We start from the raw sequence: 25642 nt of genomic DNA on the forward strand, positions 1-25642 counted from the left end.
TATACCTTGACTGTCTAGACTATCTTTTTGAAAATATTACAAGAGTGGTCTTGCAATACAGGTTCGGGTACTCGACGAGTTTACAGGTACCCTCTTACTAGTTTTTCAGTCCCTTGGTGTCTCAATGCTGCCTGGATCGAGTACAATTTCCACGAACTATGTTTCTCGCCGCGTTGTAGATGAAGATAGTCTTATACACACACACACACACACACACACACACACACACAGATTTCCAGACTGCCTATCTAAGGGTTCATAGCAAGCCCAAATCCCTTGCATCGATGACGAGCGACTTCTCCAGCTCGTCTTCGAAGCTCGGCATGGTGGGTTGCCAGCCCAGGAGCTTCCTGCCGCGCAAGGCGATTCCACGCGAGTCCACCCCGATCATGACCTTCAACCAAGGCAGGATACTCTCGCTCTCCTCGGGGGTCACGGCCTCGACCGTGGGCGAGGCGACGAGCCCCTTGGCGTAGAGGATGCGAGCCGCGAGCGCGAGCATCTCGCGGTTGACGTAGAAGCCGTTTTCGGCCAGGTAGTACCCTTGATCGTTCCAGGTCGCGTTGCCGCCGCCACTGGCGGCCGCCTCGCCCAGCCGGAGGTACAGCTGGCTGAGGTCTTGCACGTGGATGTTGTGCCAGATGTTGTCCCCCTTGCCGACGGTGACGACCCGGCGGTGCCGGAGGAAGGCCTCGAATAGCGGGGCCGACTTCGTCTTGACCGGGCCGCGCCCTTGCCCGTAGATCACCGCCGGCGCGACGATCGCCGTCCGCACGCGGGCCGGATCCGCCGCCAGGACGACCTTGTCGACGCGGCGGTGCGGCGCCTCGTCGGGCAGCGAGATCAGTTCGTCGACGTGCTCCCAGTCGTCGTACTGCTTGTCGAAGCGCTCTCCGTACTTGCCCGTCGCGAGGGTCTCGGTGGCCAGCGCAAAGGCTCCGGATGTGTGAATGTAGTACCCGGGGCCGCCGCCATCGGCGGCGAATCGACGCCGGCGGCTGAGGCCGCGCACGATCGCCTGCGCCGAAGGAACATGCTCATCGCTCGCGGCCGAGTGAAAGACAATGTCCGCGGCCGAGGCTTCCGTCTCGAGCAGGTCCGCGTCATCGGTCGTGCCATGGACCAGCCTCACCTGCGGGTAGGCTTGCTGGACTTGGGCGCCTTTATCTGGCGACCGCACCAGACAGCTCACCTCCCAGTCGGGATGTGCGTGGGCAATACAGTATAGTATGTCGCCCCCTATAAAGCCTGTCACGCCGGTGCTGCGGTATCAGGCAGGTCAATTTGAGTTCGTATGCAAGCGTCTAGGGTTGTCAGGGTCTTACATGAACACTTTCGGGTTCATTTTCCGCGGAGCAATCTGTCTTGATACCAACAGAAATCGAGATTTTAGAGGAGAAAGAAGAAGAGGGGAAACTGAGAGGTAAGAAAATGGCAAGTTTAAGGCCTTCCTTGAATATAGCTACCAGTAGTACCTTACTTAGAAGTCAATCTATAGCCTCCCCCCTGATCCGAATTGACTGTCGTCCGAAGAGGCAGGTGAGTCTTGGTCCGAGCTTGGGGCAAAATCACGTCACATTTCGCACCAATTCCGAGCTCAACCAATCAGATCCTTTTCTTCGTCCGAGGCAGCCCTACTCCCAAAAAAAGGTACGTCCGAGCCTTCACTGCACTGCACCTGCAATTTCACCTATATAGAGTACTACCTACCTACAGGTAGCTAGTACCTACCTAGTAAGCACATACTCTGGTTGAAGTGATTGAAGAGCACTGTTGGATCGGTTCTCTCTCCCTCGACCTCTCAACTCCCTCCATAACCATTTCGTCCACGGCCGGGGGCTAGAATCTTTCGATTTCCACTGGCTTTTGCTTCTAGCATCATCTGCAGGGATGGCTGAGAATCTTCGCCGCGAGGATGTTCAGATCAGTGAACGACGGCCTCTCCACTGCGCCGATCGCACGTCAGCGGCCAGCCTCGAGCCATACTGGCCTTTAGGCCCCATGGACCACCTTGTCTTCCCTTCCGTTCCCATTGAAGTGGTGTTCGTCTACGAAAATCCACATGCGAGTTCGGCCTTGCCGTCGTCTTCCCTCGACGAGCTTCTGTCCACCCTCAGACTCGAGCAAGCGCTGTCTCGGCTCCTGGACTACTATCCGCACCTGACCGGCCGTCTGCACTTCTACCCCGACAGCAGAGCACCCGGCATCTCTCGCCTCGGCACTGGAGCCGAGCTGTTTGTGGCGGACTGTGTCCTGCGGCTCGATGATCTCGCCGCGCCGGGTCGAGGCAATGGCCGGATTCTGATGCCGAGCTTGCCGGACTGTGGGAATGCTCTGACACCCCCCTTTGATCCTACGCTCGAAGGCGTCTGCCGCGACCCTATCTTCGCCGTCCAGCGTACGCGGTTTGCTTGCGGCGGCGTCGCGCTCGGGGTCCGCCTGCACCACATCGTCTGTGATGCCTCCGGGTTTTTCCAACTGGTCCGACACCTCGCCGAGATCTACCGCAAACTGGCAACCGCGCAAGGACCGGTCCTCCTCTCCACTCCGCCCGAGATCCGTTCGTTCCTGCGGGATCCCGCGCTCCTGTCCAATGCGGAGCGGCAGGCCGCGAGCGCGTTCCGACCGTCCCTGTTCCACTTGGACGAGAGCAACGGTGCCGGGGCCGGGGGTCCAGGCCCGGAGGCCGAAGCGTTTGAGGCCGGTCCCATCGGTCCGATGCCGACGGGACGCGTCACTGGCCGTGTGTTGCGCTTCACGGGCCCTCAACTGCAGGAGCTGAAGGAGCGGGCGACGGATCCTCGGGGCAGCACGGGCTGGGTCTCGACCTTTGAGGCCCTGTCGGCATATCTCTACCAGCGGGTCTATCGGGCGCGAGTGCAACTGATGCACGACCGCGGTGAGGTTCCGGCCTCCGAGATTCCTGCCTGCCTGTCTCGCGGCTTCTTTGGCTCCATCGAGCTCCGGGGACCCACGCGTCTCAACCTGCCAGAGCACTACTTTCCCAATGCGGTGGCCCCGCTCATCCTCTCCGACCCGCCGCATGAGTTGCTCATGGACGGCCCGCTGTGGCAGGTCTCGGCCGCTCTCCATGCCGTGGTGCGGTCGTTCGACCCACACCACATGGAGGAGGAGCTCAAATGGATTGCCGTGCAGCCCGACAAGAGCCGAATCAAGGTCCGATTCCGCTTCGGGGGGAACTTCACCGTCAGCCAATGGAGTAAGCACAGCATGTACTGTGGGATGGATTTCGATGCTGATGAGGGCGGCAATGCGCTCGCACCCGTGCTGGTCTCCCCCCCGTTGACTGATATCTCTCGCGTGGATGGTCTGGCATTCATCCTGTCGACGGAGGAAGAGCTGCACCGAGCAACTCAGCACGAGGGGTCCCGGCAGCGTTCCCCGCCCTCGTTGGATGTCAATCTGACTCTCATGGAGCACCTGTGGCCAATTCTTGCTGCGGATGAGCAATTCCGGCAGTATTGTTGCGGAGAATCCCCCACGCAGCAATAAAAGACTTTTCTTTTCCTCAAAATAGAAAGTCTCAGAGGTTCTAGTCATAGAATTTGTGACATTGGATCGTATGTACTTTGCAGAAACACTGAACCCGTCTCATTGCAGTTCCTGTCCTCATCGAGCTTTCGAAATGCACGTACCGACACGGCTGCGCCAAACGTATGTATTCCAAGGCAATCAAAGAAAATCCAAATCGATTTAAGATCGGTTAACGTAGTGAAGCTTCCTACAGGTGTTAGTTATGTCGGCGCTTGTTCAAGAGCGAGGGCCTGTTCTGTACGAAATGGTGAAACCAGGTAGCCGTAGACCTTGGCCAGAGCTGAGCTCCCTGCCAGAGTCGGCTGGTTCTCGTTACTACTGCTCATTCAGTCTGAAGTGAGATAGTTTGATTCGAGATGTCCTGGCAAGTTTCGCAGTTTCGGGGGTGTGCGTCTAAACATGAGGGCCGACACTCATGGCCAGCGCCATCTGCGGGTATTTATGCAACCCTGGCCGAGCGGTGTGATCTTGCATCCACGTTCTGAGAAGGTTCTCATATGCACCATGCATGGAAGAGCCCTGAGGAAGAAGGTTACTTCTCTATTGGGTTAGACATCATGCAGGTGTATGACAGGGCCAATGAACAGAAAGTGCAAATCTGGTTCTGTGGGGCGTCGCTGCGCGGTACGGGACATCGTGGCTACGAGCGCACCACTTAAGCCCCGATATCCGTGCTAATCTCCGATTCTTATCGGACATTCTAACTCACGTTATGGTCAATCAGATGATGAATTTGTGATTTAGCAAGCCTCCAATAAGAACAACCGGGCCATCCTAATGGCATCTTTGTGCATTTGTCAATCACTCTTCGTATTTCAGTACTATGTTATTGATAACACAGTGAAGGATACAAAAAATATCTGTTTTCCTTCATGGTTCCACTCTAGTTCCATGGTATATATCGGCTCTCTGTCAAGTACGTGCTCTCTTTTTGTCGGTGCAATATATGATGCGTGTTGGACTTTTCTCGCAAGGCTAAAAGGCCCGAAGTCATACATATATTGCTCCTTCTTTTGGGCTCAGGAAAACGAGACTTAGCTCAATTATAGGAGATTGACTCCAAACCACAGCATGTGGATCTCATACTACCACCCACCGGATATCACAAGTTTTATCATATTTTTCTATGCGGTACTCTCCAACCTTATACAAAAAAGTTTCATAAGAGGGGGGAGAGAGAAAAGAAGAAAGCAGACCTCCATTTCAAGGGTGAGGAGAGCCCAGGGAGGGGGAACCCCCCTCAAGAACACACGACAAACCCATCCGTGCCCGCAAGGCTCGACTCCACTGTCTCATGTATCATCACACCGCAGTAGATCAATTCCTCGTTGCTCCCTTCCATGTACACGACTCGCATCGGGGTCTCCCAATTGGTCCCCATGGCTTTCTTTTTCTCGTCCTTGGACCACGCCTTCCTCGAGGCTCCGGTCCAGTAGACCGGGTACTCCAGCAGCTTGCTGTCACTGTTCTTCGGCTGGTCGTCACACTCCTGGACGCCCCAGTTCAGGGCGTTGAAGTTCTGGTACTGGTGCGGGTAGCCGCTCTTGGTGGTTGTACCGAAGCCCCCGGTCTTGGCTTGAGCCTCGGCGGTTGCGGTGGCTATCTTGAAGCTTTTGACCGTACTCTTATTTGTTTTGGGAGTGCAAGTGATAGTGCCCTATCATAGACATAATTCCATGTCAGTCATTGTGAAGAGTGTGTGAAGTTGAGAAGGTAAAGAAAGAAACAGTTGCATCAGAACTTACGCTACGTGCTTCCAAGATGTTGAGGACATCGGTGCTTTCCTCGTATTCTCTAGTGTCGATTCGCCGTTTGTTGTTCCTCTTAATTCCCACAAAGCCATTCTCACCGGACTCTCCGGTGAGAGCTGACAGTACCGGGGCGGCAAGAAGAGAAAGCGCGAGTATGTCTTTGATCTGCATATCGGGCAAATGAATGAATGTGTATATTAACAGATGCGTATAGTATAGGAGTGAATGATTAAGAAGGGCTGTTGATCTGTCTGGTCGTGTAGGGAAGAAGGTCGTTCAGAGAAAGAATCTTGCCGGCTTTATAGCTCGTTGTTCCCGTAGCAGAAAGCTACTGACCATCATCGGAGCGAGGTTATACTGTACTCCTCAATGCTTGCCTTCTGGAATGTAACTAGTAAGCGAGACATGATGTCTCTGATACCTACATTAGCACTACCAACACAAGCAGCTCAGTTCGCCAATAAAAACACAGACTGCTTGTTATGCGTTACGGAATTAGCTTCGTGGGAAGAGATTATATCCTACTGGAAGTGTTTTGGCATCTATATCAGACAGACTAGACTTTCATTATACGACACTCCTGCGTTTCTATTGGAGAGTTCGTCTGCATGAAAAGCTGAGGTGATTTCTGATGCTTGTATGGGGGCAGAATGATCAGAGACTGGCAAGGGCGATCTGGGGCCAAAGACCCCAAGCTTGGGGGCGCTATCCCACGCAAAGCTCGAATGATCCTCCTTAAAGAGATTTAGACAACCACAATGTCATTTGATCTGACTCATCTGAAAGATTGTTTGATAGAGTCATGCTTCTTATAGGCCTGTGCACGCCTAGGCCTGTTCATTGGCTCGACCGCGGGCAAATCCGACCGGGAAGGATAGCCCTAACGGCAAGCAAGCTGTAAGTTATTCACTAGTGCTTACCATGTCTAAGCCACGCCACAGCCAGAAAATAACCCCCATCAACCCACTTCCAGCTGCTCTTCGATTTGTGTCCATAGTCTACTTTTTCCCTCTTTCATACTTCCCGAAAATCCAGAGCGGCAACCTCACCTTGCAATGTCTTCTCCACAAAGCACAGAGAACCCCGGTTTCGATACTGTCCTTGACTTCAACATATTCGAGCACCACGATGATGAAGAAGACCTCTTTTATAAGAATAAACTGGTCGCAATTGTTGAGGGTGAAGTCACACCCAAACAGGCTGCAATAGAAATAGACACCTTCGTCACGCACGACTCGGAGCGGTTATACAAACTGCACCGGGCGTATCATTTTTCGCCCGAAGACTTGCCCGACGAGATTCGTGGCCAATTACCATTACCTGCTGACAGAGATGAGAGAGAGCTGGGAATCCACTGTCCGAATCCCGGAGGACATATCGAAATGTTCATGCACTGGGTTTTCCGACTAGGCTCGGCCTTCCCGCCCGGCCATGTCGGCCAAGACCGCCTGGTCGCCTTTCTAGAGGCGCTGCGTGATCTACCAAGACATGAAATTGTCACTATAGTATCACCCTCGGTAGCATCGTCCTCGGACGATCAAATCGAGCAGAACATGTACACGACTCTAGAAGTGTGGCCGATGGGGGGTGATTGGTTGCTCCTGCAGATGGCGGCTCATTATGAAGAACAGGGTATTCCTTCTTTTTTGTTCCCCCTCCGATCAATTCCCTATCTTTCTGCCTAGCTAGATCAAAGTAAGAACTCCTGGCTAACCTCCGTCTCTCAGTCTACTTATACCGCCTTTATGCGGCTACGCGACTGCCCCCTACCGAGATAGATCTCCGGCTGCGGAACTTCCAGTCTGCCATCGCGCGCATGACGGCACTGAATCTGGTTGATTGCGGATGGCTCTCTTCGTTGGAGGGCATTCTTCCTTCGCACCCCTGGTACCCTGATCTGAATGATCCCGAGAGTCAAGGGTCTGGCAAGGATCAGGGGTTTCGATGGCTTGCTGGTTGGATCATTGCAGGTGTGCAGTGGCTGCTTCGTGCTGAAGTGGGGCGTTATGTCTATCAACAGTGTCGGAAGAGGGAGAAGATTGTCGAAAGGTCGGAGATGTGGAGTATGGAGCGGTGGCAGCAGTGGAAGGACCAATTTGCATTCGCCGCAAATGAGGTACGGGTTGGCGTACATGCTCAGGAGCTGGCACGGTTGGCGCTTGAGAAGATGACTGAGTATGAGGGTGGAGGTGCTACTGCGGGGGGAGATTTGTGAGGTATCTCGATATGAGCAGTAAGGGTCGGCAAAGTGCACTACCATGTCAAACCACACCTTTGATGCATTGAGTTCTTACATATTTTTCGTCTTATGTCTGTGGAGGTAAGTTGCCTTCGAGCCTTTCTTAGGACTTAAATTAATATCTTCTTTATACTCTTACATACTGCGTCATGGCCGCCTCTAGCTTTATTTCCGTAGATATGGTAAATAAGTATAATTAACTCTAAGACAAATTGATGATTACAAACTAAAATCTTGGACACCTGTCTCTGGAGACCTCTTTGACCTAGGTGGTCGGAGTACTCAGCCCTCTCGCGCCGCATCTCTCGCGCCGCGCAATAATGCAATGCCGTCGACATCCTCCTAACTTTTTCGAGCTCGAATAGCCTTATGCCTCCCACAGAGAGAACTCACACTCACTCATTGATGCCACTCCACAAACAATGTAATGACCTCCTAGATATCAGTGCCGCATCTTCCCCCCCAACAGACAAACCGGAAGCCAATGAAACTCCCCTCTCTCTTCTTCTTCATCTCTGGGCTGTTTCCGCATGACATCCTCATGCAACGTCACCAGCCCGGCCAACCACTCCTCCTGACTCGGCACCGAAGGCGCCACCGCCCGTAGCTTATCCAACACAGCACTGCTATTCTCCAATGCCAACATGAAGGTATCCGTGGCGAGGGGAATGAGCTGTGGGGTCGCCCAGGGGATCTGCTGCCGGCACTCGACCACCTCCAATGTCTCGGCATTGTCGTCTAAGACAGTGGTTTGGATGTGGTGGGCGAGGCTCTCGAGCCATCTAGAAGGTTCCCATATCAGTCTTGATAAATAAATTCTCTTGAGGATAATTTACGGCATAATGCAGAGTACCGAGGTAAGGGCCGAGAAGCATTCAAATGAAACCAAACGGAAGAGAATCTCACCGGAAATCATGCCCGGTCACCACCGTCTGCCGGTTCATCAATTCCCGGAATCGCTGAGCCGGAAGACCACGCTGCACGATACTGCCAAATCGAGCGTCTTCCCATTGGATATAGCCACCTGGTTCTGTTCGTCCTTTCGTGTTAGTTTCTTTGCGTCCTTGTTGAATGTTTTTTTTTCTGCATGATTTTCTTTCTTGTTTTTCTTTTTCTTGTTCGCCTGAATCCAAAGTAATATGAACATACTCAGCAATCTCGAAGCATGCCGAATCAACGCACTCGGATCGTTGTCGCGGATAATGAAGGCCCACATGCGCAGATGCACCACGTCGAACTGACCGATTAGGGCTTCCGGGATCGTCGGGCTGAGCGAGTCGAGCAGCTCGAAGCGCACATTCGCGGGCCAATACTCCTTGGCCGGAAAGTGCGTGTCGGCAATGTCGTAGGCGACGATGCGAGCGTCTGGGGAAAGGTTGGGAGCAAGTTCCAAGGGCCCAGATTCTGGATTCTGTTTAGTTTTGAGGAGGCTAGGCTTTGGGGAAGACGAAGAAAGGTTCCTTACCCCGTTCCGGCTCCAATATCGGCTATCGCCATTCCATCTTTGCGGGGAATCTCTGGGTGCAGGAGATATTTCGTGTGCAGCTGCCACAGGAGGTGTTGCGCGTCGAGGCTGAAAAGTTTGTGGGAATTAGCTGGGAATTATCAGAGGAGAATAGTGGATAAGAAAGAATAGATATTATGAGTGGGTGTAGGCCTACCGAACTGCTTCAGATCGATCGCGTCGCAAGAGATAGGTGGTGGGGGAAGGGGTCGTCATGGTTAGATCATTTACTGTTGCTCTAAGAACCTTGGATTCTGTCAGTCGGAGGAGGGAAGTGAAGGAATCTTTCTCCTTCTTAAAGAAGAAATAACCACATACAATACATAAACTTTGTAAACCCGATACATCCGCAGTAGCCTTCAATCTCGGGTAGGCACTCCGTAACATTGGATTGCCGATCGACCCCCGACTAGTTTTCTAGCTAGTGCTTAACCTGACACCGCACCCAAACCCCTTATCACGATGGTGCCATGTCACCATTGTGGGACGCGGTCTTAGTCTGCACCAAATAGTCTTGTTGGACATTGATCCCCGCTTGCATCGGCACCCCGGCCCCGTAGTGTTCATCCTCCTCTGTAAACAGCCGCCATTAACCCTTGCCGACGGATTTCGATCGGCTGCTGGGCCACGATCTGCTCTTGCCCGCCTGGAGACTGAACAGAGCGCTCGGCAACCCCATCTGGGTTCGGAGATATGTGTACAAAGGTCGCAGGCATTGGAGGCACGCTGGTGGTTGTGAACATCACCCTCCGGGCTTAGCCAGCGTAGGAGCGAGGGGGAGAAAGGTGTGTATGTAGGCAGTAGACTTATCAGCAACTGTGCCAACATTCAACTCGACACACGTCCAGATCAGGTACTGTACAAAGTTGCAGGTAATGTCCTCCGAGCTCAGGTCGACCCTCAGCAGGCACAAGCCGGATTATGGTAGCGATGCAGTCAGCGCTTAGCGCCCCCCTTCCCCTATCCCCCAAAACCCCTCATCAAATTCGGTAACCACTCTGGAACAACAACGTACAATCCACCCACGAGGAAGATTAACGTAACCACGACCTTCTGCATTCGGTTGGTGTGCAGTTGCCAGATCGGTTCTAGCGGAATAGCCAGTATACACAGATCTGTGACCGTGTCTGGGATGGACTTGCCCAGAAAATAATCCCGGCTACTGATCCAACATTTGGCGGGAATAGATTTACCCCAGTAACCCTGCAAGGGGATGCACTGGAGGCAAACAATCAGAACCTGGCGGCACGAGACAAAGGAAAAAGGGATTGGCTGATCAGCACGCAAGTCGATGAAAGGATCATGACATACACAAACGAGCGCCCAGGCGGACACAACCACGGCCACTCCCACTGTAGCGTGCATAACATAGGGAATTTGAAAGACCCCTCGGTGCGATAACACATTGAAAACTTGATAGCTACCGTGGTGGCCACATATCCAAATTCTGCAATGACCAGCGCTTTAGGAAAGGTCGGGACGGAATCAGCGGGGGCCACCCATACATGTAGCCCTAAACCATGTTGGGTATCTGTACGAAGGTGATGGATGAGCAAACAGTAATTTGTAGAAGTAAGATAGCGGAATGAGAAAGCCTACTCCAGGCACAAGGTAGCAGGGACAGAATTTCCCCGAACACCCGTAGTCTACGAAGTTGGAATTTCGTCGTATCAAATGGAATTGTAAGGAAGAAGGGGCATTCTATAAAACAGTGATGAAAAAACCACTCAATCATCCCACGACGTGGTCGCCCAATGCAGTCGGGCTGGGACGGTGATGGTGCATGGGCGATTTGTGCAATTTACGCAGTACCCAAGTCTCTAGAAAGATCAAGCTGGATGGGGAGAGTTGATATCGGAATATTTATGCACCGAGTGTGACCTTCTTCCTTTGTTTTCCCTTCTTTTTTCTTCAGGAGGACCTAAACAAGTGAAACTCTGTAAAGAGGGACCACAGTTTACATGGATACGGTTTCGGGCAGGCGTAATAGCTTCAGCTTGAACACGTTCATGTAATATCTCCAGTCTAAATCTTGATGGATGTCCAGATCTCGACTAATAAGTATATACAGTCTGAGACACTAAGTGAAAATACAGTTGTTTTTACTGATTATGTCATTGATTAGTCCTAGAAGATTATGATTCAAGCTTTTATCCTGTATTAAAGAATAAATCATGTATCCATACCTGCTCTAGAAGCTCTTTTATCATTTTTCTCGGACTTAGAGTAGCTTGAAGTTATGTCAATCAAGTCTTAACAGCTATTTCTTATCTACTTTTTGGTGCTGCTTTTGTGATTATAGCAGCTATATCCATGATATCTTTAACAGATTCTATAAGTTTCTAGTAGAGTATTCAAAGACTATCCACTATTCTGTAAATAGGCTAGTGGCGGCCGACGAACAAAGCCGACAATCCCGTGACCCAACAATTACAATTGAAGCAGTGAATCCGGTAAATCCTATGCAACTGACTCGACCCCTACTGTCTACCGTGCATCATCATCATCATCATCATCATCATATCCGTCATCCCAATTTATCAATTATCATTCGTTCTGGAAATCCCTGCAAGCAACCGCAATGGCGGCGGCCGATATTCCTACAAAGGCCGCCAATGTATGCCTCACCTGCAAGATTCGGAAGAAACGATGTGACAAGTCGCTGCCGAGTTGTCGCTACTGTGCTGAGTACGCTTGTTTCAAGGACACGCCCCACTAGAAACTGGATTGACTCACTGAAACCAAACCCGCCTTCAGCCATGATATACCCTGTCGCTATCAGACCCCTACGCCTATTCGAGTTCGACCGCACGCCGGTCCTGTGCTTGCTTCCTCTGCCATTGGTTCCTTTGGTACCAGTGCCTCGACAAGATCACCGCTCAATAGCCTCGCGTCCGTCCCTCAGCTCCCCAACAATGTTTTAACCCTGACCTGCACCTCTGAATCCGCACTGTACAACCAGGCTCAGCGAGTCCTCGAAACCACGGGGCTGTATCTCGATGAAATCAGCGTCCGCTACTTTCAAGGGATCCACACTTTCGTTCCCCTCGTTTCCCGACGACTATTCCACGCTCAGCTTCTCACAATCGGAGCAAAGCGCCAAACAGATTTTGCTTTGCTGGTACTCTGCATGGGACTACTTACCTATTCGGCAGAGTCGCCCGATTCTCCTCCCGCTGTGCAGCGAGGCCATCGCGTCGCAAATCAAACGCTCTACGTCGCCACCAAGTCCCTCCTAGCGCAGGCCCAAGCCGTGTGTGCGCCTTCCCTCAGGCTTATCCAGGCCGGCGTGCTGCTGGCGGTCTACGAGTATGCCAGTGGGTGTCCAGAAAAGGCCTTTGTGACGATCGGCAGCTGTGCCCGCATGGCGTATGCGGCCCGGCTCCGATCATCGCCCTCGCTGACTAGCACCGCCCCCCTACGGTCCGATTGGAATGCCGAGGAGGAGGAAGTCAATACTTGGTGGGGTATCCGTATATGTGAGCGGTATGCTTTGTCTCCTCCTCCCTCTACTTCCTCCAGTCATCCTGTTCGAGAAGAAAGAAATAGAAATAAAATCAGCCTGCTGAAAGCAACCATAGCACATTCTTATGTGAGCTCCCCGTGATAGAGCAACCGCTGGGATCGATGATGCCCACCCGCGAGGATCGTCTTCCCCTCGAATCTAGCGTTCTAGACCTAGGAAGTACGACCACGGCGCTTGCACCGCACGTCATGGTCCACGCTCTGAGCGCCCTGCAAGTGGGTGGCTTCGGCCGCGCCGCCCAAGCGGCCTGGCTGCTCGACAACGTGCTCGAAGGACTGCTGCTGACGAATCCGGAACGCAAACACGCGCATCTGACGGACTGCGACCGGTCGCTGCAGTCCTTCCTGGCGATAGTGATGCAACAAATGCAACAGCAAGCGGACAACAACTACGGCGTCTTCTGTGTTGCAATCGCGCTGACGATCCGGTGTGTCTTGCCTGCCTTACTCTTTCCTCTATTTGGCTACTTTCTCGGGGATCTAACCCGGATCTTTAGTACATTATTCCTTCTTCACTGGCACCTCCTCGAGCAACGTGCCGAAGACTCCCCCCCGGGGCTTTACAACCCTGCCAACAGTTCCCATTCGGCCTTGGATACGGTTACCAAGATGGTCATCGACATCTGCGCAACCCACGAGAATCTGTCGTTTCACCAGATCGGCCAGCTTCCTCCGAGTTGTCTGTATATCATCCGCGCGGCACTGAAACATATCAATGACTGCCAATCTGCAAGGCCCGATCCACGGCTGTATACTTCATTGAAGCAATTTGAGGCTCGGTGGGGTGCCTCGCCGGGTGGGGCCACTCGATCTCCCGTCGTTCAAGAGTGATCCCTCACTTATCCGATAGTTTCCTTGTTCCCAGCCGTCCAAGTATTGACGGACAAAATATTCATGGACAACAAATTCCCTCGTCGAGCAAACTATTCGAATTGGGCATGTCTGGGTTGGGAGTCTATAGGCCATTACTGGTGTATTCCTTTACCAAAGATATAGTGTGTAATACCTACCAACCAGGCTGTACTAAAGTTCAAAGGCAATCGAACGCGGGGGTATACCCGCGAGACCCGCCGCCGTCGGCCGCTGTCGGCCGCCGCTAACTTCCAAGTTCAAACGTAGCCCCGCCGAGTGGGGAGAAGCACGGCAAAGCCCTAAGAAAAGGATCAGAAACCTCCCCCCGCCTCCCGGCAGCACTTCATTGCATGCCCGCAGCCCGCTGCTTATTGGGGTTTAGTTCACTTTACTATAGCGCATCTCCCCTCCATTGCCTGCGGATACCAAGTGAAATGGAAAAAGTGTCACGGGGCGGGCGGGCTGGAGTAGTAGGTATAGCAGTTCGGGCTGGAAGGTCTCAATAACAGTTCTCTTTATTCTTAACTAGCTACTTGGCAGGCTATCCTCAGGTTCATAGACAAGACGTAGCTCGAAAAGCTACGACAGGGTCAGGGATAAGACGGGAGGCTGGGTAGGTTATGTTATGTGTTACGTGCAGGGCGGTCAGGTTCAGCAGTATGTTCGGGTTGGCTGGGTCGATCGGGTCCACTGGGTAAATCGGGTAGACTGGGTGTTCTAAGTCTGCACCGTGACAATAGGCACTAAGAAGAGAAATTGTCCCACCTCCCTTGTGGAAGAGAATAATACTGTGGACTCACGCTATAACAAATCCCGTCAAGACAAATTTTTGCTGTATTACAGAATTCTACAACTGCAAGATTGGTTTTATTATACAAAATCTATAGTATCGTCTGATAATAGAATTTATACAATAGTGTTTCTTTCTATACCTAATATTCGTTATATCGAACAGACGGAATTATTTAATGGAAAAAAAATCTTCAGAAGAAATTAAGAAAAGATTAGAAAATTTCTGCTTGGTCAGCATTACTCTAAAATCAGCTAAAACCATATGGAAGTCTTTTATATTCAATCGATATAATAAATATTTTAGTATAATAAACCAAGATGCCGTTTTAATTAATTCTTTACAACATGAGGCTACAGTAAACGAAAAGAGAGAGAAAAAAAAAAACTACAACACGATTTATGCTATATCATTTTCGACAATGAATTTCTCTCCCACGACGATTTGACCGAACCTCCCCCCTTGAGCCTAGTAAGTCCCGGCCATGACCGACAGACGACCACCGTCAGTAGTGAGGATTAAACCGTTGGAATAACTGCCTGCGCGGCTGGACAGGTACAGAATGGCACCGGCCATTTCCTCGTCGCCTCCGAACCGTCGGGCGGGGATGAAGCGCTGGTCATCGAATGCCTCTTCCTCGGGCTTACGGCTCGAGATGAGAACGGATGCGAGCTCCGAGGGGTAGACTAGGTAGGTACGAGAGTTAGTATGGGAACTAGAAGGAATCTCTACGAATGAAGAATAAACGTACTGCCAGGAGCAATCGCGTTGACACGGATGCCAAACTTGGCCAGCTGAGTACTGGCATGTTTTGCCACCTGCATGATGGCCACCTTGCTGGTCAGGTAGGGAGGAGACGAGGTCCAGTGACGGCTGAACGCCGAGATGCTGGTTGTGAAGATGACCTGGCTCTGGATCGAGGGCACATCGCTGCCCTCCTTCAGAGGCTTGCCAAATCCGCCGCGGAGGGCGTTCTGCGTTCCGGCATCCAGGAGCTCCAGGAAGGCGGTCATTGTGAAGAACGCGGCTGTGATGTTCAGGTTGAGCGCTTCGTTCATGCCCTGCATGGAGAAGTCGTTGAAGAGAGTCTGGCGCAGCTCCGGCAGAGACGCGGCCGGGTTGAAGCGGACGGGGGGTCCAATGCTACCGGAGTTGGCGACCACCAGGTTGACATAGCCGACCTCAGACTTGATCCGGTCCACGGCGGCCTGGAGGTCGGCCTTGGAGGTCACATCAGCTTGGTGAGGGATGACAACTCCCGGGAATTCGGCGGCGGCGCTCTCCAGGACCTCCAGGCGACGGCCCAGAATGTAAACCTTGTGAGCACCATTAGCAGCCAGCGCGCGGGTCATAGTCAGGCCAATACCTAGAGAGAAGGAATGAGTATTGGTTCACGGGTGTATATCGAATCTCGGGTCACACTCACCACTACCACCACCGGTGATGACAGCCACAATGCCATCCACCTGGAAGATGGTACTAGAGTCCACAGCCGCAGTCATGTTTACCGTTGTGAGCGAGGTTGTTTCAATGAACAGATATTGTATTTGAGAATGTCACTGAAGACCGGTAATGTGTATCGAATTGAGGCTTGACTTTCCATTGCTGAACGCAAGGAGTTTCTTATATATTCCCATCTCCTTGACCATGTGGTATGGTGTGGGTGAGTATCCTGGTCGCATCGCTACCAGGCAAGAATGGCTCAACCAGCACCATTTGGGATAAGGATGGAGGTGCTGAAGCAAAAGCTTGACCTGGTGATGGAGAGGATTACCAATCTCAGCACTGTCGGGACACTGTCGGGAGTCTCCACTCAGCGGCCGCAGTGGCGGGAAGGCGGCCGACGCTAGAGCCATCAGTGATGAGAGATTAGGGGGAGATGGTGCAATCACAATCTTGGCGTTGAATGTAATCTCAGATCTACCGGGCTGGTAGCCAGCTCTGGAAACGGATATGCCTACGCTCCAGCAGAGTCTGACAGAAAGCAAATAGTTGTCAGAGGAGCTCAAGACCGCACTCCAAACCGGGGAGATCGCCTCCTTGCGGTCTCCGCTTCCCAATCTTCTCGTCTCGCCTTTGGTCGTCGTTAGCCATTAGATCGAATACACAGCCCTTGTACAGATATCTAACCCTAACCTCACCGACGACCAGGGAGGCGGCTCTGAGATTCTATTTGTGTTACGAATGGAGAGTAGAAAAAGAAAGAAAAGCAAAAACATACAACAGAAGGGATTCGCTGGTGGTCACCCACCCAACTACTAACCTCCCGGCGTGTGGCTTGAGTACGGCTGAGCGGACGGGAAGCCCTATTTTCCACACCCTGTGGTCGTATGTGCTAGTTTGTACAGCATTTTAAACCATATACCCATTCTCTATGCATCAGTGCTATGTTCCAACAAAATACGAGTCGGATTAAGGGGAGGGGAGGAGAGAAGGACCAGACTTATGTGGCGGTTGCGATTATAGCGATTTCTGTGGGGCGAATGAGGGCGGGATTTGGTGAGTTTGGGACTAGTACCATTTATAATGTGATTATTGCTCTTTGAGATCTTCCCAGGGTACTCAGCACGTCGATATATACTCATGTTGAACGCCCGAATAGTCACCTATAAGAGAAAGCCGCTCAACATAGAAGCCAAAGGAGATGTGATCGCTCGTACCAGTGAGTTCATCCACTCGTTCGGGTCTGAGTGACCAAAGTCAGTAGAGTAGGCTGTCCATATACGCCAACGCCTCCTTTCCCTTCACAAACCACCGCTCCCAGGAGAGCTCATCTCTTGCCATCTCCCACTCGGGCAAGACCTCCTCATCCTTCGCACCCGGGTATCTAAAGCGATACTCATAGCCCTGGCCGTCAGCCCTCAGCAGACGAGCATACTGGCCCTCATGCAGGCCAGCCGGACGATACCCCGACACGTGCTTCAGCCGAAACCCCACCGTTGGATGGATGTACTCGCAAGTATGCCCGAGAATCTCGTTCGTGCACGCATCCCGAAAATAGCGACGCGGCCTGCGCGCCAGCGACCCGTTGAGGCGGTAGGTGAAGTCGAAGCTGTCGGGCAAGTCACCGGTGGCCCAGCCATACTGACGGATCTGGCGATAGGCCGGAGGAGCACCGACCGAAGGGGTGAGCGGGTGCTGAACAGCGGCAACCAGACCCTGCCCCGTACGCCACAGCCACTGGGCCCAGGATTCGGACTGCCAGCGACGCTCTTTCTTCTGGTACGCCTCCAGCGCCTCGTTGATCCGCCGCAGACGATCCGCCGCAGACGATCCTCCCGGGTCTTTTCCTCGAGCTGGAGGAGCTCGCGGTCGAGGGAAACATACCCCTGGATCTGGTCCAGCATCCACGCGAAGACGATGTGGGACATCTCTTCCATGTTGCCCTTGTTCTTGAGGGTCTGACTGGATCCACCTCCAATGTGGATGTGGAACCCCGGGAACCAGACCTGCGTTAGCTGGGATGGTTCCTTATCGCTGTCCTCACACTCCAACAGCTCGCGTGCAGCCGCGTTGCGTCGTTTCTCGGCTGCCTGCAGCTCCCCGATGCTGGCGGTGCCGCTTCTTACGAGTTTTAGCCACTGACGGGTGGCGTCGCGTGCCTGGTACTTGATCTCTCGAGATCGGCTCTCCGTGATAGTTTTCGGCGTTGGGACGAAGAACATGGCTGGGCGGAACAGTCGTCGATGCTCGTCCAGCGCCAGCGCTTGGAATGCATTCTTGATATCTGGGGTTCGAGTTCAGTATCATCTCATTCTGAATCAATGATAGCTGGAAGGAGTTGCTTACTAGGCGAAAGGCCAACATTATGCCATTCAGGCTTATCAGTCCAGGTCAGCCACGCGGGGAGCTCATGACCAAACAGCTCGGGGAAGCCCAGATTGCCCACGGTATCGAAGACCCCAACCACTTGGACTTGGCGTGATTCGGGTGTCGATGCCCATTCTGCGGCCGATTCCCAAGAAACCTCTTCTTCTTCTTCCCCATCCACCTCCCCCTCTTCTCCGCCAAAGGACGATCGGCGCCCCCTGAAAAATTCATAATACGCATCACTGCCATAGAACCGCTCCCCCGCCGGCGTCTTCTTATACACCTTCCACAGCGCCGGGAAATTGGCGATCTGATGCGGCGGGCAGATCCCGATATCCGAGATCAAGCCGGCGATTACGCGCGCGTGTAGGCGCCGCGCGAGAACCCAAAGCACAGGATCTGGTCGCCCGGATTCCAGTTCAGGGCGCAGAAGTGGTAGGCCTCGACGATGTTGCCCTCCAGCCCTTTGCCCAGGGCGCCCTCGACGAAGTTGCGGAGCGGACCCGCCGCCGTGGTGTTGGTGCCTACGCCGGAGTCGTACCAGACGATCTGCTGCCAGGGCTGGTGGTCCACGGGGTCGATCCCGACGCTGTCGATGGCGCGGCAGAGCCGGATCACGTTCGAGGGAATGCTCTCTTGGCCGTCGACGGCGGATTGCCAGGTGCCGTCGCAGCAGATGATGAGGCGCTTCCGCGCGGGTTGGGGCTTTGGGGAGGGAGGGAGGGGGCGGTGCATTTTGCTCGCTCTTTGCTTCGCTCTGCAGGCTGGGGGCAATGAAATCGGAGAATGCTCAATAGTGTTGCACAAGAGAGCTCTACACCATTTAAATTTTTTCAGGAGGGTCGAGGGGTAGGGTAGATCTACCGAGCTTGTCGCTGATGTACAGTACATTCACGTTTTGCCAGTCCGTCGCTACAAATTTCCTGCTCGGCAGAAATGACCGTCTTTTGTTCTCCGTGTCAGTGGCTGATGACCCTTTTGCATCTCAGCTGAACTGTTCTTTGTGGGTTGATTGGCAGTCATCCTCTTGAAGTCTTCTTCTTTTTCAGCTGCGGCTGGATACCCCAAGGGTTCGTGGCGCATCCTCAGCTCAGACCACGTCCGTGTCACTGTAGCCCTAAATCGGCCCCCACCCCGGATATTCGAAAGATTCTAAGAACAAGATTAAAGGTAAATAGTTGTTCCTCCAACCATGGTTACATAAAACTAGCAAGCTTGATTGTTGTACAAAAGTTGGTAACAACCTATTACAATCAAACAAGACATATCTCAGTCATCTTCCATCAATTTCGCAACGGTAACTATGTCATCCGAACAGCAATCCATAATCATCAGACGCAAGCCCGAGAGCTTACGCAATGCCTGCTTCCCACTCCAAACAGGAAGCCTCAGACCACGGATCGAAAGAACTCTTCAACCCGACCCACCAGAATCCCGATCAAAGAGTCAACAATTTCGCCTCCTTCTTATAGTGCCCACCGACAGTAGCCTCTAAGTCCAATTTAACCCACACCTCTATGCACACAGAAACCCATCCGCCAAAAGCTTCAACGGTGGCAGCACAACCACCCGATAGGGGGCTCACCTTTCCCATTCTTAAGGAAAAAACAGACCGACCCTTGTGCAAACTTGATATTGATCTTGCCGCAGATCCCACGTCTCAGATCCCCGGTGAGATTCAATAGCTTGGCCCCGAAGACGGACACTTGGACCCGGATCGCGAATTTCTTGGGATTCACGTACCCGAGCACCTATATCTATTCATTAGATTGTTCTCTCTGTCCTTTTTTTTCATGCATTTCTTATTTGCTTTCCCTTGCTAGTGAGGGGGGACAAAAAGCTATCAAACAGCTGACTACTTTGGCAGGTCCGTACGACCAGTTGATCTTGGGATACGCCTCCGCGCTCACCTCGACATCATCAGGCAAGGAGTAGACGTTTGGAAGCTGCGTGGCGACGATTGTGCGGGGTTCGTCGGGTTTGGTTTTCTCCTCTGTGATTGCCACGACGAAGCCTATACACAAGCAAAAGCCTAGTTAGTCTAGTTCTTCGGGTAGGGTTGCATCCATAGTCTTGGTTCAGTGAGAGAAGGGAGCCATGCCCGCGCGAACCTCGGCCGCCTCCGTCTTATTATCCAGGAGAAACTCCACGGCCTTGGTGTCCTCTGGTCCAACGGCCATCGGTGCGGATGCGCGAACTTCGCCTGCCTCCGTCGCCAGCACACATTGGTCGGCTTGTTCGGTCATCGTGGATTGGTTTTCCATGTTCGTGAAGGATTTGAGGGGTGCTTTCAGATTATCACTGCGATGGTATGAGAATAAACGCTCTGGGAGATGAGATCCTTCCGCGAGAACATCGTGGTCAACGTCGTGCCTTTTATATTCAATCCCATAACAAGCCAAAAGAATCCCTCACATCACAAAGGCTTAGCTAGTAACATTGACATTAGGTATCTCTTACACAAACCACGTACAAAATCCTCAGAATATGCATGAAATGCCTCAGCCTACATATCCTTCATCGTAACAACAGCCCCGACATCCTATAATAGCATTAGAATCAGCCATGCAGGCGTTGCACATTATATCTATATTCCCAGGACAAGGGGGGCAGCAGCCCTAATTCTCTGTAGTCAGGTCCCACATACCACAAGTTTTTGCTTTTGATTCCGACGACGAATTGAGATTGCTCAGAGCCATGCATCAAACCCATGAAATCTCCGAAATACTCTCCCTTCGTATACGCAGAGTCAGCATCCCCAAGTATAGGATGAGTGAAGAGGCTCATCCTTGTAGTCTAACGGTGTGACGGGAAGCGCCGCTCCGGATGTTTGCTTTTGTCGGGCCCCGCGAATCCAAGGCTCAACATGGGAAATGATAGGGCATTGGGAGTGGCTACTAGAAAGACTTCTGAGATGTGGAAGCCTGACAGAGGATGTCTCGGCGATCTGCTCAGTCACGGGTTCTCAGTTGTTCGAAGAGATCTCCTACACAGTATCAGCATGCACAAGCTGCGTCACATTCATCGCCGGAGATATTGGTTCTTGGATACACGCTACAATCAACTCAAATTGCAGCAGGGTCATGCTCAAGCTCCGAGAGCCTTCGGAGGTTGAGGCACCGCCTGGAGATCCGCTGTCATCAAGGAATGAACTACTGTCAACAAGAGGGTTGCATGACTTCCCCAAACTGTGGAAGGCCTTTCACCTATACCTACATCTGTACGATCTCAGACTGACTCTGTTTGAATGGCATGACGTCGGGCTAGGTTGCAGATGGTCAGACAAGCAGTAAGCCGCATACATTGTCCTCCCTTCTCATGAATATCACCACTGCATCTGCTCACAAGATGCCATCAAAGCAAATGAGTCTTACTCTTCAAGGTGTGCTGCATCGAACCATATCTACCATCTTTGCAGGGGAATTCTATATTCATTATTTGACTCCTTACAACCAATAACAAACCGCTTAGGCTCCACGCTGGACAGACTAGACGTTCGCTCAGAGATCAAGATTTGGTACTTCATTTGTGACAACCACCTCCCTTACATTGACCACCATCTGCTATAATCCGCTGCAGAGTCAGTGTTCTTGATAGGCAACCTATTCACCGGACCGCTCATCCAGGTATTCACCTCCTCCAAGTTCCGCACTGCAGAGAGCCTGTAAAAATCATATAGTTGAAAAGAAATGAACATGAAATAAACAAGACTGCATAAAACAGAGGGCGGGGAAAAGTCCACTCAAGCTTCCCGACCTAAACTCCGGACTTCACCTTCACGCCTCCTACCTCCTGCACCATGACAAAAAACCACCTTCCAACAACCCACCTCAGCCCAGCATAAAAGCATAGCCCCCCCCCCCCGTGGTCCACCTCAGCTGCAGCTCTGCAAGCTGCCTACCTAGTAGCCTACTACCACTCGAAGGTATCATATGAATCATGAGTATCATTCTACCCTCTCATCAGGCACACCTCATCGCATGAAAAACAAATCCCAATACCTCAACCCCTTCCCTAAGCCCCCTCCCCTCACAACCTCATAAAAGCCAAACTTCCCCCCTCAATTCCCGCGAATCAACCCCTCCAACCGCCCCTTCTCCAGAATCTCCCCCTCCGCCAACCGGCCCGTCTCGACCGTCTTCCCCTCTACAACCTCATACCGAATCACCGTCGGGATGCACGGGACCTTCCACGTCGTGCGGTAGACATTCTCCAGATCCTTCCATCTTCCCGTGGAAAATGCGAGTAATAGCACATGGTGTTAGCCGTCTTGCACCACCCAACAAACAAAATACATTAAACAATAGACAAGGGGAAATTTGTCTAGCACAACACCCCACTGTCCAGGTAAAAAAAATCACACGCAAGGCGAAAAACATACTCAGGCTTCTGCCCAACCTCGACAACAGCCAGGTGCGGGGCCTCGGCAGCGGAGAAGGCGGCGTCGAGGACCGGCCACGCGGCGCGCACGTCCGGGCACCACGACTGTCCTGTGGCCGGGTCGGGCGAGGTCACGAACGCCAGGAAGAACGGGGCGGCGGAGGAGGAGGAGGACCCCTTGGGGATTTGAAGGGCAGCCGGGGAGGCGGGTAGGGGGAACGTGGTGAGGATGGGCATGTTTTTTGGTTAGGTCTGTTTGAAGAGATTTAGAAAAGGTATGGAACTCGAAAGGTTGTGCAACCAGAAAAGTTGAGGGTGTTGTGGCAGAACGGAAAATCCCGCGATGGCGGCATTGGGCCGTTGGATTTCGTTTTCTGCCGGCATTACTTTTTTTTTCCTAGGGTGGGGGTGGGGCTGGGGTATGGTTGGCGGTGAAGGGCTGACTCTTTTTGGCGACCTGTTGCTTGGGAGGACTATTGTTCATAGGCAGTAACTATACTATACACAGTTCCGATTGGTTACTGTGCGTGTGGCTCGAGTGCTATGTACAGCTACATGTCTACGTCCAGAAGATCCATTTCATCTCAAAATAGATTTCTATTTCTTCTCATCAAGTGTGACTATGGCTGCCAACTCACCGCCCATATACTGTACCCTAGTACCCAGTCCTGGACTGCCAGTCACATGCTGGAGAAAGTACCAGGTACCTAGCCTATAAAGCATAATTCCCCCTGACGGCCTCAAGACGGAACCCCGAACCTCCGATTTCATCCCTTTTGATGATAGCAGCAAAGTGGACATATCACTGGCACCTCTACACTGTAGAAGCACTATATACAGCGGGTGAACCCGCAACGGCAATCTGCGCACCGTGCAGCGGATCCCTCTGCAGGTCTCCGAGACCTTCTACACACATTCATGCGCCTCGGCCCGTTTGTAGGCCTGGTGTAAGTGCAATGTACAACAGTGGGCCATCCAGCAGCCTGCAAAGAGCTCCCATCCACTGCCAATACCCGAGACCAACTGCTACACGGCCACTGGAGAGTGGAGACTAGATCCAGGGTTACACGGGACTCGGAGTCTATTTAAGTTCGTGCTAATATCACAAGAAGAAAGTCTATGTATTTTGATAGAACCAGATCGTTAAGAAAATCGCTAATCTCAGAAAGAAACCCCAATACAACTACCCCATTCATACACTTAGTTCCCCTCGTGCAACCGGACCGTCACGTTGTCCCCGGGAGCATTGGTCAGGCTCACCGCCATGGCAATCTCGCCCTCGGCCGTCTTGCCAACGCCCTCCATCTTGTCGAACCGTTGCAGCAAGCGCACCATCACGTAGCCGGCTTCCGTCAAGGCGAACTGCTGGCCAATGCAGATGCGGGGGCCACCGTTGAAGGGAAGGTACTCCCAGCCGGGCTTGCGGGATTCCCAGCGCTCCGGACGGAACTCATCCGCATCAGCGCCCCAGAGGTCGGGCCGGCGGTGCATCACAAAGGTGCTGTAGAAAACGGCCTGGCCCTTCTTGACATACACCGGATCCGTACCGTTGGGACCACCGCCGGTTGGGATGGTCGTGTTCTTGACGGCAATGCGACGGTTACCAGGGACGATCGAGTAGAGGCGGAGGGTTTCGTTGAGGACGTTCTGGAGGGGCTTGCAGCCTTTGAGGCCGGCAAAGGTGATTGCCTTGGGGGAAGCGTAGGAGCCGAACTCTTCGACGACGGCGGCGCGAAGGCGGGCATACTGCTCGGGGTGACGAGCAAGAAGAAGCACGCACCAGCTGAGGAGGGAAGCAGTGGTGTCACGTCCGGCGAGGAGGATGTTGAGCAGCTGGGAACGTAGTTCGACGGGATCCCGGGTCATCTCGGCAAGAGCATGGAGGAAGACGTAGTGAGAAGGCTTCTTCTCGGCATCCATGTTGAGAGCAGCATCCACGAAGCGATCGACGTAGGCGTGAACATAGTTCTCAACTTCGCGGCTTTCCTTGTTGTTGACGATCCAGTAGATCTTCTCGAAACGGGCGCGCTGTGCCGCATACCATTGACCGCGATCGAACTGAGTAGCAAAGTCATCCTGGGTCTTGCTGCCACTACGAAGAGCAGCAGCCTGGCTCTCAACGCTTTCACCGAAGAGAAACTCGGTAGCCGAGTCGAGGGTCAACCGGAAAAAGACAGTCTGAATATCGGTGGGTTCGGTCCAGCCAGTAGCATCCACGGGCATGAGGCGCATAGCCTGCTGTACGTGCCGCTCCTCCAGATCCAGATCACTGATCTGGTCGCGGGTGAATTGGGGCCGCAGAAGTCCGCGGGAGCGGGTCCAATATTCGCCATCGGCAGTGAACTAAACAATGGTGGCCTACGTTAGTCTCAAATGAAAGAGTTCGGTGAGATCAGTGGACATACGATTCCATTGCCCAAGAGCGAGTGAAAAGCGTTGCGGCGGGGAGTGCCAAGCTCAAAATCCTTGAATTGGTGAGCAAGGACGGCCTGGACATTCTTGGGTTCACATGTCAAGATGATATCTTGTCCCAGCTGGCGGAACTGGAAAGTGGTGGTGTAGCGGTTCTGGCTGGCAGACATTTTCTCGATACGGTGACGCGACAAATAAGGCAGGTTACGGTCCTTGTCATAGCGAAGGGCTTCCTTGAGAGTATTGGTTCCGAGCCAGTCTCCAGGGTAATGTGGAATGGAACCACAATTCCAGCGGCGAGCGTTCTGAGCATGTTGCCAGCGAAGCAGTAGTGTCCAGAGGACATAAAGAATGGCGGCGACAGCCGTTATCGTAAGGACGACAGACATAATGGGCGATCGGTGGTCAGTCAGTCACCGATGGGGTTATTACAAGCGGAGGGAGGCGTGGAAGAAAATTGGCGGGGAGAGGAATCAGTCCAGCATGGGAGACGATGCTGAAATATATCGAATGTCAATTGGTGAGAGGGTCCATAAAAAAGATACGTCTTGACCGCGATCGGGGGGGCTGGCACGCGGGGTGAATGCCAGAAAGAAAGAATGAACCGAGGCCTAGGCGACAAGTCGGTCGAGACTTGCGGGCATCACAGGTAGAGTTACAAGATTTGAATGATTAGTCGTGCAGATAGGGTGGAGTCGATGGCAGGCCCGAGGAACAGGATGTGCAACTCCAGAGTGTACAAGGCAGGACTGGCATGATATAATGCGCACGAACGGGGGGGCTCCCACCCGTCTCAAGCCGACGGCGAAGTCCTAGGCTCATGT

General features: G+C 52.6%; 10 protein-coding genes across 10 annotated transcripts; 3 read left to right on the forward strand and 7 right to left on the reverse strand.

Annotated features, from left to right (window-relative positions):
• Positions 1-256: 256 nt before the first annotated feature.
• ASPACDRAFT_49728 (uncharacterized protein) lies at positions 257-1345 on the reverse strand (the record flags this gene model as incomplete). Its single annotated transcript, XM_020202281.1, has 2 exons — positions 257-1262; positions 1326-1345. The coding sequence occupies 2 exons, from the start codon at positions 1343-1345 to the stop codon at positions 257-259; spliced, it is 1026 nt and encodes a 341-aa protein (XP_020059956.1).
• Positions 1346-1890: 545 nt separating this feature from the next.
• ASPACDRAFT_22320 (uncharacterized protein) lies at positions 1891-3513 on the forward strand (the record flags this gene model as incomplete). The annotated part of the gene is made up of 1 exon (XM_020199108.1): positions 1891-3513. The coding sequence occupies one exon, from the start codon at positions 1891-1893 to the stop codon at positions 3511-3513; it is 1623 nt and encodes a 540-aa protein (XP_020059957.1).
• A 1282-nt stretch (positions 3514-4795) lies between these two features.
• On the reverse strand, positions 4796-5477 carry ASPACDRAFT_39236 (uncharacterized protein; the record flags this gene model as incomplete). Its single annotated transcript, XM_020200567.1, has 2 exons — positions 4796-5212; positions 5301-5477. The coding sequence occupies 2 exons, from the start codon at positions 5475-5477 to the stop codon at positions 4796-4798; spliced, it is 594 nt and encodes a 197-aa protein (XP_020059958.1).
• A 785-nt stretch (positions 5478-6262) lies between these two features.
• On the forward strand, positions 6263-7655 carry ASPACDRAFT_111476 (uncharacterized protein). Its single transcript, XM_020195562.1, has 2 exons — positions 6263-6938; positions 7034-7655. Exons 1-2 carry the CDS (start codon positions 6362-6364, stop codon positions 7519-7521), a joined length of 1065 nt encoding a protein of 354 aa, XP_020059959.1. The 5' UTR covers positions 6263-6361; the 3' UTR covers positions 7522-7655.
• Positions 7656-7987: 332 nt separating this feature from the next.
• Positions 7988-9265, reverse strand: ASPACDRAFT_39238 (class I SAM-dependent methyltransferase; the record flags this gene model as incomplete). The annotated part of the gene is made up of 5 exons (XM_020200568.1): positions 7988-8327; positions 8452-8575; positions 8695-8975; positions 9011-9118; positions 9207-9265. The coding sequence occupies 5 exons, from the start codon at positions 9263-9265 to the stop codon at positions 7988-7990; spliced, it is 912 nt and encodes a 303-aa protein (XP_020059960.1).
• Positions 9266-11532: 2267 nt separating this feature from the next.
• ASPACDRAFT_111479 (Zn(II)2Cys6 transcription factor) lies at positions 11533-13612 on the forward strand. The gene is made up of 4 exons (XM_020195563.1): positions 11533-11737; positions 11807-12535; positions 12631-13002; positions 13072-13612. Exons 1-4 carry the CDS (start codon positions 11631-11633, stop codon positions 13403-13405), a joined length of 1542 nt encoding a protein of 513 aa, XP_020059961.1. The 5' UTR covers positions 11533-11630; the 3' UTR covers positions 13406-13612.
• A 1072-nt stretch (positions 13613-14684) lies between these two features.
• Positions 14685-15718, reverse strand: ASPACDRAFT_22287 (SDR family NAD(P)-dependent oxidoreductase; the record flags this gene model as incomplete). Its single annotated transcript, XM_020199104.1, has 3 exons — positions 14685-14902; positions 14968-15582; positions 15643-15718. 3 exons carry the CDS (start codon positions 15716-15718, stop codon positions 14685-14687), a joined length of 909 nt encoding a protein of 302 aa, XP_020059962.1.
• Positions 15719-16916: 1198 nt separating this feature from the next.
• Positions 16917-18761, reverse strand: ASPACDRAFT_49732 (T6SS phospholipase effector Tle1-like catalytic domain-containing protein; the record flags this gene model as incomplete). The annotated part of the gene is made up of 4 exons (XM_020202282.1): positions 16917-17428; positions 17488-17943; positions 18006-18268; positions 18385-18761. The coding sequence occupies 4 exons, from the start codon at positions 18759-18761 to the stop codon at positions 16917-16919; spliced, it is 1608 nt and encodes a 535-aa protein (XP_020059963.1).
• Positions 18762-22038: 3277 nt separating this feature from the next.
• On the reverse strand, positions 22039-22713 carry ASPACDRAFT_1852560 (uncharacterized protein). Its single transcript, XM_020197256.1, has 2 exons — positions 22408-22713; positions 22039-22252 (listed from the first exon to the last, which is right to left on the reverse strand). Exons 1-2 carry the CDS (start codon positions 22641-22643, stop codon positions 22087-22089), a joined length of 402 nt encoding a protein of 133 aa, XP_020059964.1. The 5' UTR covers positions 22644-22713; the 3' UTR covers positions 22039-22086.
• Positions 22714-23606: 893 nt separating this feature from the next.
• Positions 23607-25207, reverse strand: ASPACDRAFT_22543 (cytochrome P450; the record flags this gene model as incomplete). Its single annotated transcript, XM_020199128.1, has 2 exons — positions 23607-24749; positions 24812-25207. The coding sequence occupies 2 exons, from the start codon at positions 25205-25207 to the stop codon at positions 23607-23609; spliced, it is 1539 nt and encodes a 512-aa protein (XP_020059965.1).
• Positions 25208-25642: the final 435 nt, after the last annotated feature.

This window comes from Aspergillus aculeatus (genome assembly GCF_001890905.1).
Source record: "Aspergillus aculeatus ATCC 16872 unplaced genomic scaffold ASPACscaffold_2, whole genome shotgun sequence".
Classification (NCBI taxonomy): Eukaryota; Fungi; Ascomycota; class Eurotiomycetes; order Eurotiales; family Aspergillaceae; genus Aspergillus; species Aspergillus aculeatus.

Coding starts and splice junctions, on each gene's coding strand:
- ASPACDRAFT_111476 (XM_020195562.1), top strand. CDS start 6,362: ATGTCTTCTCCACAAAGCACAGAGAACCCCGGTTTCGATACTGTCCTT. Junction 6,939..7,033: donor GGCTCATTATGAAGAACAGG/GTATTCCTTCTT, acceptor TCCGTCTCTCAG/TCTACTTATACCGCCTTTAT.
- ASPACDRAFT_111479 (XM_020195563.1), top strand. CDS start 11,631: ATGGCGGCGGCCGATATTCCTACAAAGGCCGCCAATGTATGCCTCACC. Junction 12,536..12,630: donor GGTATCCGTATATGTGAGCG/GTATGCTTTGTC, acceptor AAGCAACCATAG/CACATTCTTATGTGAGCTCC. Junction 13,003..13,071: donor GCAATCGCGCTGACGATCCG/GTGTGTCTTGCC, acceptor CCGGATCTTTAG/TACATTATTCCTTCTTCACT.
- ASPACDRAFT_1852560 (XM_020197256.1), bottom strand. CDS start 22,643: ATGCCCATCCTCACCACGTTCCCCCTACCCGCCTCCCCGGCTGCCCTT. Junction 22,253..22,407: donor GAGGTTGGGCAGAAGCCTGA/GTATGTTTTTCG, acceptor TTCCACGGGAAG/ATGGAAGGATCTGGAGAATG.